At 39.4% G+C, this 16,140-nt stretch overlaps 1 protein-coding gene across 1 annotated transcript; it reads right to left on the minus strand.

Moving 5' to 3' along the window:
- Positions 1-1,771: 1,771 nt before the first annotated feature.
- Positions 1,772-14,112, minus strand: LOC107982633 (coagulation factor VII). Its single transcript, XM_016992319.2, has 8 exons — positions 13,990-14,112; positions 12,634-12,794; positions 9,155-9,179; positions 8,951-9,064; positions 8,183-8,323; positions 6,154-6,260; positions 3,601-3,721; positions 1,772-2,403 (listed from the first exon to the last, which is right to left on the minus strand). Exons 1-8 carry the CDS (start codon positions 14,057-14,059, stop codon positions 1,862-1,864), a joined length of 1,281 nt encoding a protein of 426 aa, XP_016847808.1. The 5' UTR covers positions 14,060-14,112; the 3' UTR covers positions 1,772-1,861.
- Positions 14,113-16,140: the final 2,028 nt, after the last annotated feature.

A 16,140-nucleotide genomic window follows, 5' to 3' on the forward strand; every position in this document is an offset into this window, starting at 1 on the left:
TTATGAGGTAACATTTCACGGAGTTTTATTAGTCAGTTTTTGTTCAGAAAAGGTTTGCCATTGCCTTATTCCGAGAGCTGTAACTTGCTCAAGGTCACTCAGAAGCTCTCCAAGTCTAAGCAAGAATTTGAACCCTGATTAATGGAGAGCTGAGAGCCAGCATAGTATACTATAGTGCAGTGTCTCCCAACCTGTTGTCTGTGGATCACCAGTGGTCCCCAAGAACTAAAATATGGTCCACTTATTACACAGTTGCAACGAGATCAACTGGTCTCGTGAATCCCTCTTATAGCGTCGAGGCAATGGGGATATTGAGAGGGGAGGGGCTGATTACCCACGAAAGGTGTCACAATGAGCCTCCTGACTGCTGCTTCTCCTCCTCCTCCCTCCCTCTGAACGGAGCCGTTCCATGTGGCACCTGAAAGCGGGGGTGCCTTGGTGTCTTTGTTTTTAGGCCTGTTCCTGGGGTTATTTGGGTTGTTGATTCAGGAAATTGCATTGGGTAGACCATATCAGCTCTACATTATTAAATATGGTTTTCTGTGGGCAAGCAGATGGTGACTACTGGATGGCATATGTTCTGTATTAGAAACTGGAGCTAATGTGGTCTATCCAATGCAGTTTTCTGAATCAAAATCCCAGATAACCAAACTGAATTTAAAGTTAACCAAAAACTGATTCATAACCCTTTAGGTACTAATGTTGGAGAGTGGTCCCTGGTCAAAGTGGTCCCTGGTCAAAAAAAGTTTGGGAACCACAGCTATAGTGGTTTGAGTGTTGGACTAGGACTCTGGGAGACTAGAGTTCAAATTCCTGCTTAACCAGGGGAACCACTTGGTGGCCATGAGCAAATTATACTCTGTCATCCTGAGAAGTAGGCAATAGTATTCCCCCTCTGAACAAATCTTGCCAAGAAAAATGTTGGATGAGGTTGCCTTAGGGCAGTGGTTCTCAACATGGGGTCCTCAGATGTTTTTGGCCTACAACTCCCAGAAATCCCAGCCAGTTTACCAGCTGTTAGGATTTCTGGGAGTTGAAAGCCAAAAAAAAAAAAAATCTGGGGACCTCAGGTTGAGAACCACTGCCTTAGGGTCACATTAAGAACGAAAAAATTTGAAGGCACACAACAACAAAAACTCCAGGAATTCTAGATCAGTCCTCAAATCACAACAATATGCTGTCTGTCTGGTTTAAAACATATATGTGTATAAGAATTGTATAAGAAAATCAAGGAAAATTTTTGTATTCCACCAAAGTGTACAGTCAGACCTCCATATCCATGGATTCTGTATCCATAAATCCAAATCATTCATGGGTTGAAAATATTTTTTAAAAGTCCCCAAAGCAAAGCTTGAATTTTCTGTTTTATATAAGGAACATCATTTTTCTAAGCTATTATATATAATGGGACGAGCATCTACAGATGCTGGTATCCACAGAGGTCCTGGAACCAAACCCCAGCAGATACCAGGTGCCCACTATATAAAGCCCTGCGGATCTGGTAACACCTGCGGATCTGGGCCACTTGGGAACATCCTTGGGAGCATGGTTGCTGCCATAGGAATGAAGGGACTTCTGTCTGTGTAATCCGATTCTCGATATTTGGCTACAAGGAAAGTGAAAAACCAAATCATTCCCATTATACTTTGATGTATGAGTAGTGTAATACAATGGCATCACAATGAAGTAGCTTACATTTCTCTCTGGCCAGAATGAGATAACCAGCATTGAAGTGCACATGCATTAAAAATCAAATAAAAGGAAATGTTAATTCAGTATACAGTTTTTAATTTAAATAAGAATGCTTGAAAAATCCTGTACAAAGTGCTATGAGATTAGCACAACTTACAACAGTTTAAAATTAGGAATCCATGCTCTTGTTTATCCATGGAATATATTTAACCACATTTGTGTAAACCCCATATGTGCCCTGTGCTGCACACCCCCTACCCCAACTCACAATCCCTGTTAAAAACCAGGTATCCTTGTACTCAGTGACATGAGGTCCCCCACTGTCACCCTCACAAGAATCTTTTGTCCCATTAAGGTACCCTGCACAGAACATGTTGTCCGTAATACTGAAGTTAGTGTGCCGAACACATTCTGTTTTATGGATTCTGGGGACCTGCACTTGCATCAGTGCAACTGAAGTAGCCCCACCCTCCAAGAGACGTCCCCACCCACTCACAGTGGAATATTCAATATAGTTAAGTATATTTGCAGTAAACCGTTGTGGAGGCAAGCAGATGGGCACCACGTGATCTGTGAAGTTAACCGGTGCATGTAATCGCAATAAGGCAATGTCGTTGTCTACTCTTTGTGGAGAGTAATTTTCATGGATGATTATTTGAGCCACCCTCCTTTCTTGTTCACCTCCATCCACACGATCTACCCTGTATTCACCTAAAAAAAAAACACCATTAAGATTATAATTATCAACTTTCTGAACAAAATAAAACAGTCAACAACAGGGATCTTCAAACTATAGCCCTCAGGCTGAGTCCAGCCTGCCAAGGTCATTTCCCCAATACCTGCCCTAAACTTTAGGCTTCCTGCTACCACCACTGTCCTTTCCTTTCCTCTCCTCTCTCTATCTCCCCCAAAACAGAGGGATCTTTTGTATCCCTTTCTTGCCCCTTAACTCTGTGATAGGATTGCCTTAGGGCTGTCCTAAATCTGTAATGACTTGAAGGCACACAACAACAACAACAACAACAACAACAACAACAACAAGAACAACAAAATTAGAGTCTGGTCTCAACAGCCTGAAGCTCCTTCTACGCTGTCATATCATCCAGATTATCAAAGCATATAATCCATATTATCTGCTTTGAACTAGATTATATGAGCCTACACTTCCATATAATCCAGTTCAAATCAGATAATCTGGATTTTATATGGCAGTGTAGAAGGGGCCTGAGGACTCCTGATTTATAGCAAGGATTATCTGTCTTTAACTTATCTCTTTAGTCCCCAATGGTGAAATGAAACACAGATTCATATTACATATGTGCAGAATAGAGATAAAACTATGTCCTCAAAAACATTAAGATACTATATAACATTTTGAAGACTAAAACTTTATACTGGGATTCTGACATAGTTCACACAGGCCCAACTGGAGGTCATTATTCAGGGAGTATATTTGTGCAATGTGTTTCTAATAGGGCAATGGAGAAAACATGAACTGTATGGCTAGAAGAGGGGTGCCTGCAGCCCTTTAGTGTTTGGGATGATAACTCCCGTAATCCCTTATGATTGCCTGGTGCTAGACTGCAAAAAGATAAATAAATAAAATTGTACAGAATCCATGCAAATGTGAAAATTGCCACATATTTGTTTGTCATATACTTTCATGGACTGCAGCCAACTTCTCCATTGTTATATTTTTAAAGACACTACAAGTTTCCATAATTTTTCTTTGTGCGTATTGATTTAAAATATTTACTAATTCTCCAACATACTCAACTTCAGACAGTTTTGCTCATCTATAGAGACTGGGTTTGAAGTAGTTTAGCATGAAATAGAGAGCATTCCTTCATTCCATTCTCCTTTTCTTATTTCCACTGACTTTCAGAAAGTGAGCAAAATTGTACTCACCTAGTCTAATCTTGAGTGTTTTGTAGTGTATATGCTCTAAGCAGTGGGCTGCTGTAACTACCCAGGATGGAGAAAGCAGAACACCTCCACATTTTTCTTTCGCACCAACTATTAGGAGAACCTAATAGTAAAACAAACATCATGAGCAACTGTGTTTACAATACATGATTTACCAGGCAGTTTATTTATTTATTTATTTATTTATTTATTTATTTATTTACAGTATTTATATTCCGCCCTTCTCACCCCGAAGGGGACTCAGGGCGGATCACATTACACATATAGGCAAACATTCAATGCCTTTTAACATAGAACAAAGACAAACAAACATAGGCTCCGAGCCGGGCCTCGAACTCATGGTCAGAGTGATTCATTGCAGTGATTGATTGCAGCTGCTTTCCAGCCTGCGCCACAGCCCAAGCCTGGATAAATCTGTCCAACTGATATGATTTATCTAGACCAGAGTTTCTCAAACTGTGCTCCTCAAGATGGTTTGGACTTCAGCTCCCACAATTCCTAACAGCAGGTAAGATGGCTGGGATTTCTGGGAATTAAAGTCCAAAACAACTGGAGGACGAAAGGTTGGGAACCACTGATCTAGAGTGTTTGTTAGATTATTTATTTCTTGTGACATGACAAAAGTATACAAAATTATACATGATGAAGTGATTCTGCAGATTAAACTAGAACTTGGTACATTTAATGAAGCTAAATGATTTGTGGCAGACAAAAGGATGTACACCTCCATACACAGGTGAACTATATTAGTTCTCATAAGATGTAGTGATTGCCACCAACTTGAGTTAAAAGGAGATGAAACCTGTAGGTTTCAGCTATATAACAGCTATATGCCAGCTCCAGGAAAATATCTTGAATATCAGTTACTGGGGAAATATGAAGGGTGGGGATAATATTGCCTTCATATCCAGTTTGGCTTCCTAGAAAAATCATGTTGGCAAGATTGGAAACAGGATACAGGACTAGACAGGTGTGTGGCCCAATCCAGCAGTTATTGTTTTAAATTCATATGACTGATAAGGGCATTTGGGGTATCCAAATGGAGGAAGGCTCAAGCTGTATTGATTTAAGTAGTACAAATTAAGCCTAAATTCCATTGTTACTCCTAACTAGAGTAGACCCATTGGATGCAAGCCCTATGAGAAGCAGCTTAGGGAGCTAGGTATGTTTATCTTGGCAAAGAGAAGATGGAGATTATAACTATGTTTAAATATTAGAAAGGATGTCAAATTGAGGAAGGGGCAAGACTGTTTTATGCTACTTTAGAGACTGGGACACAAAGGAATGGATTCAAATTGCAGGGGAAAATATTCCACCTAAACATAAGAAAGAACTTTATGATGATAAGAAGCTAGGGAAGCTGATGAATAAATACAATCTACAAACTATCTACAGACCCACCAAGAAAATTAAACAAATGCTATGTTCAGCAAAGGACAAGAGGGATCTTTCACCTCTGCAGGAGTCTACCATATACCATGCAGCTGTGGACAAGTCTATATAGGGACCACCAAACACAGCATTGCCCAAACACAAATCAAGGAACGTGAAAGGAACTGCAGATTGATTCAACCAGAGAAGTCAGCCATAGTAGAGCACTTGATGAACCGACCTGGACACAGCATATGATTTGAGAACACAGAAATGCTGGACCACTCTAACAACCACTATGTCAGGCTACACAGAGAAGCCACTGAAATTCACAAGTGCAGTAGAGTCTCACTTATCCAACATAAATGGGCTGGCAGAATGTTGGATAAGCGAATATGTTGGATAATAAGGAGGGATTAAGGAAAAGCCTATTAAACATCAAATTAGGTTATGATTTTACAAATTAAGCACCAAAACATTATGTTTTTCAACAAATTGACAGAAAAAGCAGCTCAATACACGGTAACGTTATGTAGTCATTGCTGATTGATGGAATGGGTCTACTGTAGCTGTGACTTCTGTGTGCAAACTGAGCTAGACGAAAACATGTTTTCCAGTTGGTCACACGTTCCTTAATGCACTTTGAAAAGCATAACAAAGTGTAATATATGCAAATATATACCTTTCATGTGAAATTATTGGTAGGAAATTTATAAAAACTGATTCAGATAGAGGACTTCCAGAAGATCACACATTATAAGAAGTTTCTACCCCTTAGGCTATACTGATGGGATAGGCAAATAAAATAAAAGCAATAAGAACCAGCATAGCACCGTGGTATGTGTTGGACAAGGACACTAGGAGGCCAAGGTTCAATTCCTCACTCTGCCATTTAAATCCACTGCATGATTTTGGACAAGTCACATTTTTCTCAGCCTCAGAGGCAGTTAAGCGGTGTTAAATTGCATTAATTCTATAATGTAGATGCACCACTAGATTACACTAATCAGATCAAGTACTAAATGGTAATTCAGACTTGTGTAGATGAAATTGATTCAATGGGTCTGCTCTAGCTGGGACCAGCAATTATATTTAGGCCTTTGCCTTTTTTCTTTTTCTTTTTCCTGTGGAAATGAAGGAAAAAAACCAGCAGTAGCAACTTACTTGCCATGGACATTCACCTGGAGGACAAGTATATCCACCTACAATTCTTCCCTGCCGACTTGGCTTTTTTTTGGCCAGAACAGGTATTTTCCCACAAGGATATTCAACTGTAAAAAGATGCAGCTTATTATGATATTATTAAATATCATACACATCAGATTTTAAAGTATTATTTTGAGCTTTATCACAGAGGTGCTGTAAAAAAAGTTCAAAACAAAGAAACAAGCTTTTGGACCATAACACTGTAAGCTTCTTGTCAAGTGCAATTTTCTTATCACTCATCACACTTATCATAAGAGGAGAATAATTGTGAATTCCTGCATGGCAGGGTGTAGGACTGGATGACCCTTGGAGGTCTTCCAACTCTATGTTTCTATGAGAACAACGCCTGGAAGATCTGCAATTGTCAGATCTGGCCGCAAGGACAAATGCCTTGATTACATCCCATTTTGAGGACTTTGGAAACTTCAGCAGGTCATGTATAGGCTCTATTCCATATGCCTATTATATAAAGGCCTATACAATTTGGATCAAGACTGCCTGAAATATCATGTTTTCTAATATCAGCCTAAGGACCCTTCCCACAGCCCTATAACCCAGAATATCAAAGCAGAAAATCCCACAATATCTGCTTTGAATTGAGTTATCTGAATCCACACTGTCATATATTCCAGCTCAACGCAGAAAATGTGGGATTTTAGTCAGCTGTGTGGAAGGGGCCAAAGATCTCCAGAGGAAGGCTTTGTCTCATTCCCATCACCACCATACGTATATTGAGTGAAGATGCAGGAGAAGGCCTTCTCAGTGGCTGCTCCCAGACTGTGGAGTTTACTCCTTTAGGAGACTAGATTGACCCTTCTCTCTCTTGAGTTTCTGCCAACAGGCAAAGCTCTTCTTGTTTACTCAGCACGCTGATTGTTGACTGGCTGTTTCAGAGGCCTTATAACCAGGGTGTGATACATGCTTAAAAATTGTTATTATGTTTGAATGAATTTAAAGTTGTTATGTGATTGATTATTGTTTTAGAAATCCAATTAGAAGTGATTTGATTAGAACCTATCGTATCATCACAAAGATAGATCATGCACTTCTGCCCCCATGCAGGTCTCACATTCATTCTGTCAACAGAAAATGATGCTACAGCTGATGGGCAGAGCATATGCTTTCTATGGGGGGAAGTTCCATCCCTGGTATCTGGTAGGAGACAAATCCCTTCTGGAAATATTGGAGAGTTCCTTTAAGTCATTGCAGACAATATTGAGTTAGACTGACCCAATTGTCAGATTCCAGATCAGTTGGTTTCCGTCCAATGCTCATACTACAGTACATACCTTCCTATTTTATTGTATTATAAATTATCTTTTATCCAAAATATTAGGAGCCAGAAATGTTTTAGATTCTGGATTGCCCCCTCCAGATTTTGGAATATCTCTGAAATGGCATAGTGCTTGGCATGAATCCACACCATTTCACAAATTCTCGTGTCTCTCTCCAGCCGAGTAGGTACTTTTTCTTCTTTTTTGAATATAGGCATCAGGTCTCTTCTATCCTCAGTCTCTCAGATTTTCAGTTTCCCTCCACCACACCCCCACCCCATTTTGTTCATTTGCTGCTTATATTGTGTATCTGATGTGAGGCTGGAAAGAGACTGAGGATCGGAGAGACTGGCGATAAAAGGAACCTGATACCTATAATCTAAAGCAAAGCAATGTGAATCAAAATGGACTATGTATTGTACCAGAAAACTCTGGGGGAGGGCTTGCCAGCGATCGGCTTTTGCCTCCTGAATGAACAAGTAGGGTCAGCACTACCACCATCACCTCAAAAGAGGAATGGGGTGGCTGGCAGCAAAAAAAAGGAAAAAAAAACACACACACACACCTTGGAGCATTTCCAATTTCCAGATTAGGTATGATCAACCTGTATTTAATTTTAAGTCACAACAATGGCTTTTCTTCTTTCTGTACTGCGTTTTCTACCAGGAAAGGGACATTCCATGTAAAACACCACTTTAATAGTATGTTCTTACCTTCTGGAAGACAAGACATTTGATCACTTGCCAACCTGTACCCTTCTGCACAAAAACACTGCCGTAATGTAGTTGGGCTATCTACACAGTACTGATCACAGTCACCATTGTCATAAATGCACTTCAATTTAGTTTCTGGACCTAAAGACAAAGTAGACAGGAGGATGAAAACTTGTGAGTTCACATTTTGTAAAAGGTCTTGCAATATTGGTGGTTCTAGTCCAGGTATAGAGTTGTCAAAGAGGAAATAAAAAAGACGTAACGGGACAAAGATATATCTGTCACCTATCCATATAGGTCATATCAAAATTTTGGTCCTAAAACCTGTCCTCAACTTATACATGAGGTCAACTTATACACAAGTATATACAGTAATCTGCATTCATTGGGTTCTAAGTTTTGTATCCTTACAGCCATTCCTCAAGTAATGCAGCTACTTATAAGATATATCATTTTTGGTAGCAGGAGTCTAAAGGGATTACATTTTCAAAGTAATGTAGTGAGTGAGAATGATACAATCCTTTTAGATTGGGGGGTTGTACTGAATAATGTAGCCTAGTTATTTTCAATATTGCATGTTTTGAAAGGATTTTTGCATACATTTCCTGTTATTTAAATATGTGTGAGTGAGTGAACAGCACAGATGTTATCCGTGGGAGATGGGTGTGGTTGGAGAGAAGAAAATAGATTTAGCAGATTTTAACTTTACAGGTTATTAGCAGATATAATATTTTAAGACAGCCTTTCCCAATTTCCCCAGTATTTTACCAATTTCACAGTTTCTGCCCTCATAATCTATAGGACAAATGCAAATGTAGTTCTGGAACTGGTCAGTACACGTCCCCCCATTCTGGCAAGGATTGGAGTCACACTGATTAGGATCTGTAAAAAACACATACCCAATGTCAGTAACAGTTCAGAAGACTTACAGTATACAACTTTGATAAATAGTTTTGATATGAATCCTCTTACCCGTGTAGTGTGTCCAGAACTGCATCTGAGCAAAAGAGGGTAGAGGGCAGGGTGGGGGGAGAGAACAAAACAATGTTAACAGCAACTCTTTTCACAACTTTTAAAAACTTTAGTATAATGTAGATTATAAACCAAAGTTTTAACTTTTGGACATTGACTTAAGTCCTGGACAAGGAAAAAGGTTGATGATGATAGTGAGGGTGATGATTTAATTTCACCTTCTTTTGTATAGATTTAAAACGAGGAATGTTATTTTTCAATTATTATTCATAGACATGTGGAATTTGACTGGTCTGCAGGCCCATCTAGCCAACCAGGAATCCAACTGTTATGAGCATCATAAAGCATCCCTGACCAATGTTCATCCAACTTTTGTTTAAAGGCTTCCTGTGAAGTAGCTGCTGAAGAGGTTTTGCAGTTTATCACAAGTAGAGCCTGCCACCATTTGTGGTAGACTGTCAAATAGCTCTTATACAAAAAGTTCCTAATTTTAGTTGAAATTTCTTTTCTCGTACTTTGAATACATTGCATTGCTTATTTTCCAGAGCAGCCAAAACACAAAACAAAAATATATAATTTTTATAACAGCACTCAAATATTTAAAGATAGGAGCCATGTCAGTATTCAGTCTTCTCCAACGAAACATACTCAAGTCCCTTCCTCATGGGGCTTAACTTCCAGATCTTTTACTTTCTTGTTTGCCCTCCTCTGGACATGTTCCAGCTCTTCAAATATTCTTCTTGACTCTGGTGCCTAGCACTAGATACACTATTCCAGGTGAGGTCTGATCAAAGAAAGATATATTGCTAATATGTTACTGTTACCGTTAATACTGTACCATTGAAAAATACAAGAAAATGCACTCTGGTTTCTCACCAGTTTTGATAATCTATGACTCTTGTGCTTGAATTTCATTCCCATTTACCTTCACAAGCATAGTGGAGCAGATCACATGTCATAACTGCAGCACAAGTGCTTTGGACAAGTGCACTCTGACCATCCTCCTTCCCCATTCCCTCTCCTTCAAATACCTGCTCCAAGCCTTATGCATGCAGAGAAATACATGAAGCAAGGAGTCTAAGTACATGTCCTGCGACAGTGTTTGGAACAGCCAGCCTCATAAGAAATTCCCTTTCCCCTAACTCATGTGCTCACACTGACACCCACTTTTTCTTTCTGTTTCTAGAAATTGAGAAGAATACAGGAAGACAGAAAAGACAGGCTAATTTCATGTGTTTATAAATTTAAATGTCCTGTGAAATGTCCTTTAAAATTTCTAAGTCCTCTGCTCATTGCTAGATACACAATAACTCACAAGGAAGATGCTCAGGCTGCATCAGAATACACTTAGGACCTCATCATATGTCCCTCTGGAATCATCACAGATCATGGCAAATTTGGCAGTGTCATCATCTCATGCCCCATATTGCCCGACTTAGCCTAGGTCCCATTCCACAAGGGGGAGCATCCACCGCCCAGCTTTCCTCTATTCATCCCAACGCAACACAGGAAGCCTCCCATGTTGAAATTTCAGTCCAACAGGGTTTCTGTCAGTTATATGTGATTAACGACCTCATCAGATGGATAAAAATCAGTGGCAGATGCCGGTTACTCTTCAGGTTTGAAATGGAGCCCCACCAGAAGTAGATGTACGTTGTGGAATAGGAACTGAAGAGGAAACCGGCATTTGCCACTGATTTCTACCCTGTCTGATGAGGTCATTAATAACAAATAACTGACAGAAACCCTGTTGGCCTGAAATTACAACATTACAAGCAAAAAGTTACCATTCAAAAATTAACTAGTTACCAAAGTAACTCATTATAACACAACACTATGTACAGTAGAGTCTCACTTATCCAACATCCGCTTATCCAATGTTCTGGATTATCCAGCGCAGTCTGCCTCCCACCCAGATCCACAGCTGTTTCTCTAGGCAGCAAGGACTGAACTTTTTACAGATGTAATTTCTGACAGTGTTGTTACTGTAAGTTCATTTTATGCAATTCCATCTTTATTTGTAGTCAATTTGTTAGTAATAAAAGTTTTTGGAGTCAATGTTTTCAATACGTTGCGATGTTTTGGCGCTAAAGTCATAAGTACAGTAATTACTACATAACATTACTGTGTATTGAACTGCTTTTTTGTTGATTTGTTGTAAAACATGATGTTTTGGTGCTTAATTTGAAAAATCATAATGTAATTTGATGTTTAATAGGCTTTTCCTTAATCCCTCCTTATTAGCCAATATTTTCACTTATCTGTGATGTCCCCTGGACCCCCGGGCTGTGAACCTGACTCCATTGTGGACAATAGCAATGAGGAAACAGGTTTAGTGCCAATTCAGCAAGACTCTGCCTCGTTCCAGATGTTCCCTATTGACAATTCCAGTTCAGTGCTCATTAAGAAGGACCTTGGGACGGAGTCTTCTCTTCCCAGCTCTCCCCCCTTTGATCGAAAAATGTTTGTGCAAACGGACAGACAGGAGAAAGCGGGACAAAGACGAAGTGCGAGATTAGCAGCAAGGGAATCTCTTGATTAGCCTATTTCCCCTGAGAACTCTCGGGGAGGATCGCATCTGGTGGAGATGTTTGCTTTAGCTCTTTTCCCTTGGGAAAAGAGTAGTTGGACACCTGCTCTGAGCAAAGATTTGGAGTTCCTTAAAAGTTCTGTGTGCTGGCTAGTCAGCGCGGAGTCAACAAGTCAGTTCGAAGGATTAGCTTCGGTTCCAGCCAAGTGTGGACTGCGTTTTAAGTCCGCTACCTTCCAGTCTCATCGTGCCTTGCCTTGCCGTGTTTCTTGTCTTGTTTCGCCGTGATTCCAGCCTTGCATCATTGTGTCGAGTATCCAGTCTAGTCTTCAATTCCTTGCCTTGGACTTACTTTGAACTCTAGTAAAATCTTGGACGTTTTCCCCACTCAAACTGCTTGGAAGTTTGAGTGTGTTTCGGTTTGGATTATAACTTTGAACTCTAATATTATATACTGGACAATATTTTACTGGACTATATTTGACCTTCCCTGAAAGGTCTAATGCTGAACTATATATTCTGCTTATTTTTGTTCTAATTTACTAATTCCTTAATAAAGATATTAGACTGTTATTGGCCTCTGTGTATTGGTTTCCAGTGCTCCCGCTGCCAGGGCGTGACATTATCCAACGTTCTGCCGGCCCGTTTATGTTGGATAAGTAAGACTCTACTGTACCTTCAGTTGTCTTCAATGACTCCACTTACTGGTTATACATGTCTAGTTCCCCTCTGAATCCTTTCCAACTTGGCCTACTTCTCACAGACACGAGGAATTTAGTTTCTGCACTGTATCAGTTTATCTTACAGACATAGGCTTCTGTCATTAAATATTCATTTGGATCAAAAACCAATCCAGCCAAGATACATGTGAAGAAAATTAGCACACCCTTTTAAAAAGTCACAGCTGTTGGAAAAATACAAATTTCTTCCCCAATGCTCTGCTACTTACTGTCCTTTTGTCATCCTTGAATATTTCCCTTGCTTCTTCAAATGAACACTTCTCTTCAAGGCATTCCCTTTCCAGTGACCCTGATTTGAATTCTTCAAAGAGGGAATTGGCCCTCTTATTCCTTTGTAGTACATTGCTTGCTTCCTCATGCTTTAAGAAGACTTAAAAACAGAAATCATTGACTAGGTGCATTTATCATACAACTATCAGGAACATTTCCAAAGCTGAAGAAAGGAGAAAGTACAGCTGCACTGAATTCCTTAAATTTTACTCATGTTGGTAAATATCAAAAAAGTTACTCCTAGTTTACAGCATTGCAGTGACATAGCTTAACCACTGTTCTTCTTATTACAGTGCTCTCTATTATTCCTACCTTGCAATTCCCTGGATTGTTGTTGCATAATAACACTTTTCTTTTTAAATCTGAGTTAGTCCTCACTGTTGTTTGGCTGTGGCAATTACTATCATTTCCTTTCTTCTATGAGCCACAAGCGGGACATGAATATATCTCACAAAATTTGTTTGCTTTTTCCTTCTGTAACCAAGCATTTCACTGAAAGAATACACACTTCAGAACTTTAGAATAGCTTTAGAATGATTGCTCTTCTAAAGTAACATTTGTTTTGCTATGTTGATAGTGTATAGTAAGTACACTGTATTTTAGATTTGACAAAAATGCTCAATTTTGTTTTTGTCTTGCTGATAGCACTCACATGTTATGATCTAAGCTGAAGACATTTACAAATATTTCTGATTGTTAACTAAATTAGTAGTAAGAGTAATTTAGAGATTGTGACTGCAAAATTTATCAGTCAACAGCTTGATCAATTTATAATCCTCTGATCTATTAGGACAATTTTCAACTCCTTTAATCTTACTGTTTGGGGGGAGGGATAACACAGTTACATCTAAGTGTGTCTATTGTGTTTATCATTCCACTTTGTCAATGAATCATATTAGGCAAAAAGAAAGAAAAGAAAGAAAAAGGTACAATCTGCAATGGCCTACAGGCACAATTAAAAATAAATACCAATGTGCTGAAAACTGTGTAAGAACAGTAACTGACAAAGGTGTTTCAGGAACAGTTTGCATTTGATATTGTTTTGGGGTTATTCTGCTCTAATAGTTCAGAACTGCCCTTAACTTTAACCTTAACAGCAGACTTTTAAAAACCATTAATGTAATTATGCCATAAAAATAGCTGGCTTTAGGAATGGGGTTACTTGGCACATGTTTAAAAGTTTCAGATTTCAAGATTTTTTGGATTGGCTTTACAATTTCCAAAAGAAAAACAACCACAACCACAACAAAATAACAGTTCAACATTATATATATAAACAGTTTTCTGAGTCATACCTGCAGCCTCTGAGAGCGGATACACTAGCAAAAGACCTAAAAGCAGAATGTTGAAGTGACGGGAAGCCATGATGAAACTAAAATGCTGTGTCCAAATAGTGTACTGATATTTCAGCAAGAACTTTGTGACCAAAGTTCTCTGTTCCAGTGGCTTCAGTGGGAGGAGGGGTACAGAGAGACAGAGGAGAGGGGGAAAACCAAAGCCATAACACAAACCTAGCTAACAGCAGAATGGAGAAGAGATAGTGTTTTGGATTACAATGTCCAGAATCCCCGAGCCAGTCTGAAAAAGCAGGCAGTGCTTGATTTAGAGTGAACCTACCAAATTAATGCAGTTTGACACTAGATTAGCCACCATTGCTCAATGCTGTGGAATCATGGGAGTTGTAGTTTGGTGAGGCACCAGATTAGCAGAAAAGAATAAAACTTTTGCAGAACTGAAACTCCCACTAATTCAAAGCCTTGAGCCATGCCTGTTAAAGTGGAGCATTGATTCTACATTGTAGATGAACCTTTGCAGAGAGACGGAGAACAGGGTTCAAATCAACATTAAGATCCTAAATGGAAGATCAGATACAGTACAAATAGCCTACAGCAAAATGATGAAAACTCATAACACCAGTAGCCATCTCAAATTGTAAATAATATTGTTACCAGAAATTGAAATAATCCTTCATTTGATAGTGAAAGTACAACAAATCAAAGGCCAAGGTTTCTTTATGGACAGAAATTAGGAACAAGGTTCAGTGACTGAGACTCCGTCCCCATCTACATTGCCATATAATCCAGTTTCTGAATGCAGATTGACTGCATTGAACTGGATTATATGGCAGTGTAGATCCAGCTTTGGAAATAACATTGCAGAACTCCTGTGTATACACTACCTTGAGAAGCTAAACATTTCATTGCACAGGATAGGTAAGATGGCATTGCAGTTGGACCATCACATTTGGTGACAGTCACTATTTTACATCTTGTTGCCGGGTGTCTTCCTCTCTGATTCTCCAATCCCTAGCTATTGATGGGTAAAATTCATCAATTGCTTCCAATCCCACAATGTTCCTGTCATTTGCCTTGGTGTGATAGGTTCCTTCTGTAAAGTGACATCAGAGGGTGGGATTCTCCTGCTTTCCCCCTTCTCCCTCATTATTCCCAATTTGCCCATTTTCTGTTTATTTTATATTTCATAGTTATATTTGCCCCTTTTTTGTTTTTCAAAGCTGAAATTGCCAAATTTCTCCAATATAAAAGTAAAAATTATGTTACAGTGGTATTGCAGGAAGGCAGGGTTATAAGGGTATATAGAAGTATGATCTCTAGGGCGTACACTGGCAAATCGCCGCTACTGCACAATTGAAGAGAGGTAGTAAGGTAAAGGTTTCCCCTGACGTTAAGTCCAGTGGTGACCGACTTTGGGGGTTGGTGCTCATCTCCATTTCTAAGCCGAAGAGCCGGCGTTGTCCGTAGACACCTCCAAGGTCATGTGGCCGGCATGACTGCATGGAGCGCCGTTACCTTCCCGCTGGAGTGGTACCTATTGATCTACTCACATTTGCATGTTTTCAAACTGCTAGGTTGGCAGGAGCTGAGGCTAACAGCGGGCGTTCATTCCGCTCCTGGGATTTGAACCTGGGACCTTTTGGTCCGCAAGTTCAGCAGCTCAGCACTTTAACACACTGTGCCAAGAGTGGTATGATATCAAAAGTGTTCAATCAGCTCTGTACCTGCTATCCGTGATAGCATGACTATAGTGGAATAGTGGGTACATGCGATAAAAGTCATCAGCCATCTAATTCTTAGGTAAAAGGTAAGAATAAAGATTTTAATAATCTCAATGAATTATTTTTCTTTGTTCTTTATTAAGAATGAAGTGGCTTGGTGTTGAGTATTAAATTTGGTACTACTGCATTAAAACTCAATATTCAGGTTCCCAACTTAAATATGCTTGTGTAAGTTTGAGACTAATTGCTCTCTATTCTGTGAAATACTACTTGTGGTCCAAAAGTATCAATTTTGTAAGGGCTATAGGAGCAACCCATGCAGCTCCAGAAAACTCAACACTATGCTTTCCTTTAATTTGCCATAATTTGGAAATAGCCTGAAGGCAACAACAATCACATCTGGTTATATATTAAGACTGTTGTTGTGTGC

Source organism: Anolis carolinensis, chromosome 3, assembly GCF_035594765.1.
Source record: "Anolis carolinensis isolate JA03-04 chromosome 3, rAnoCar3.1.pri, whole genome shotgun sequence".
NCBI classification, from domain to species: Eukaryota; Metazoa; Chordata; class Lepidosauria; order Squamata; family Dactyloidae; genus Anolis; species Anolis carolinensis.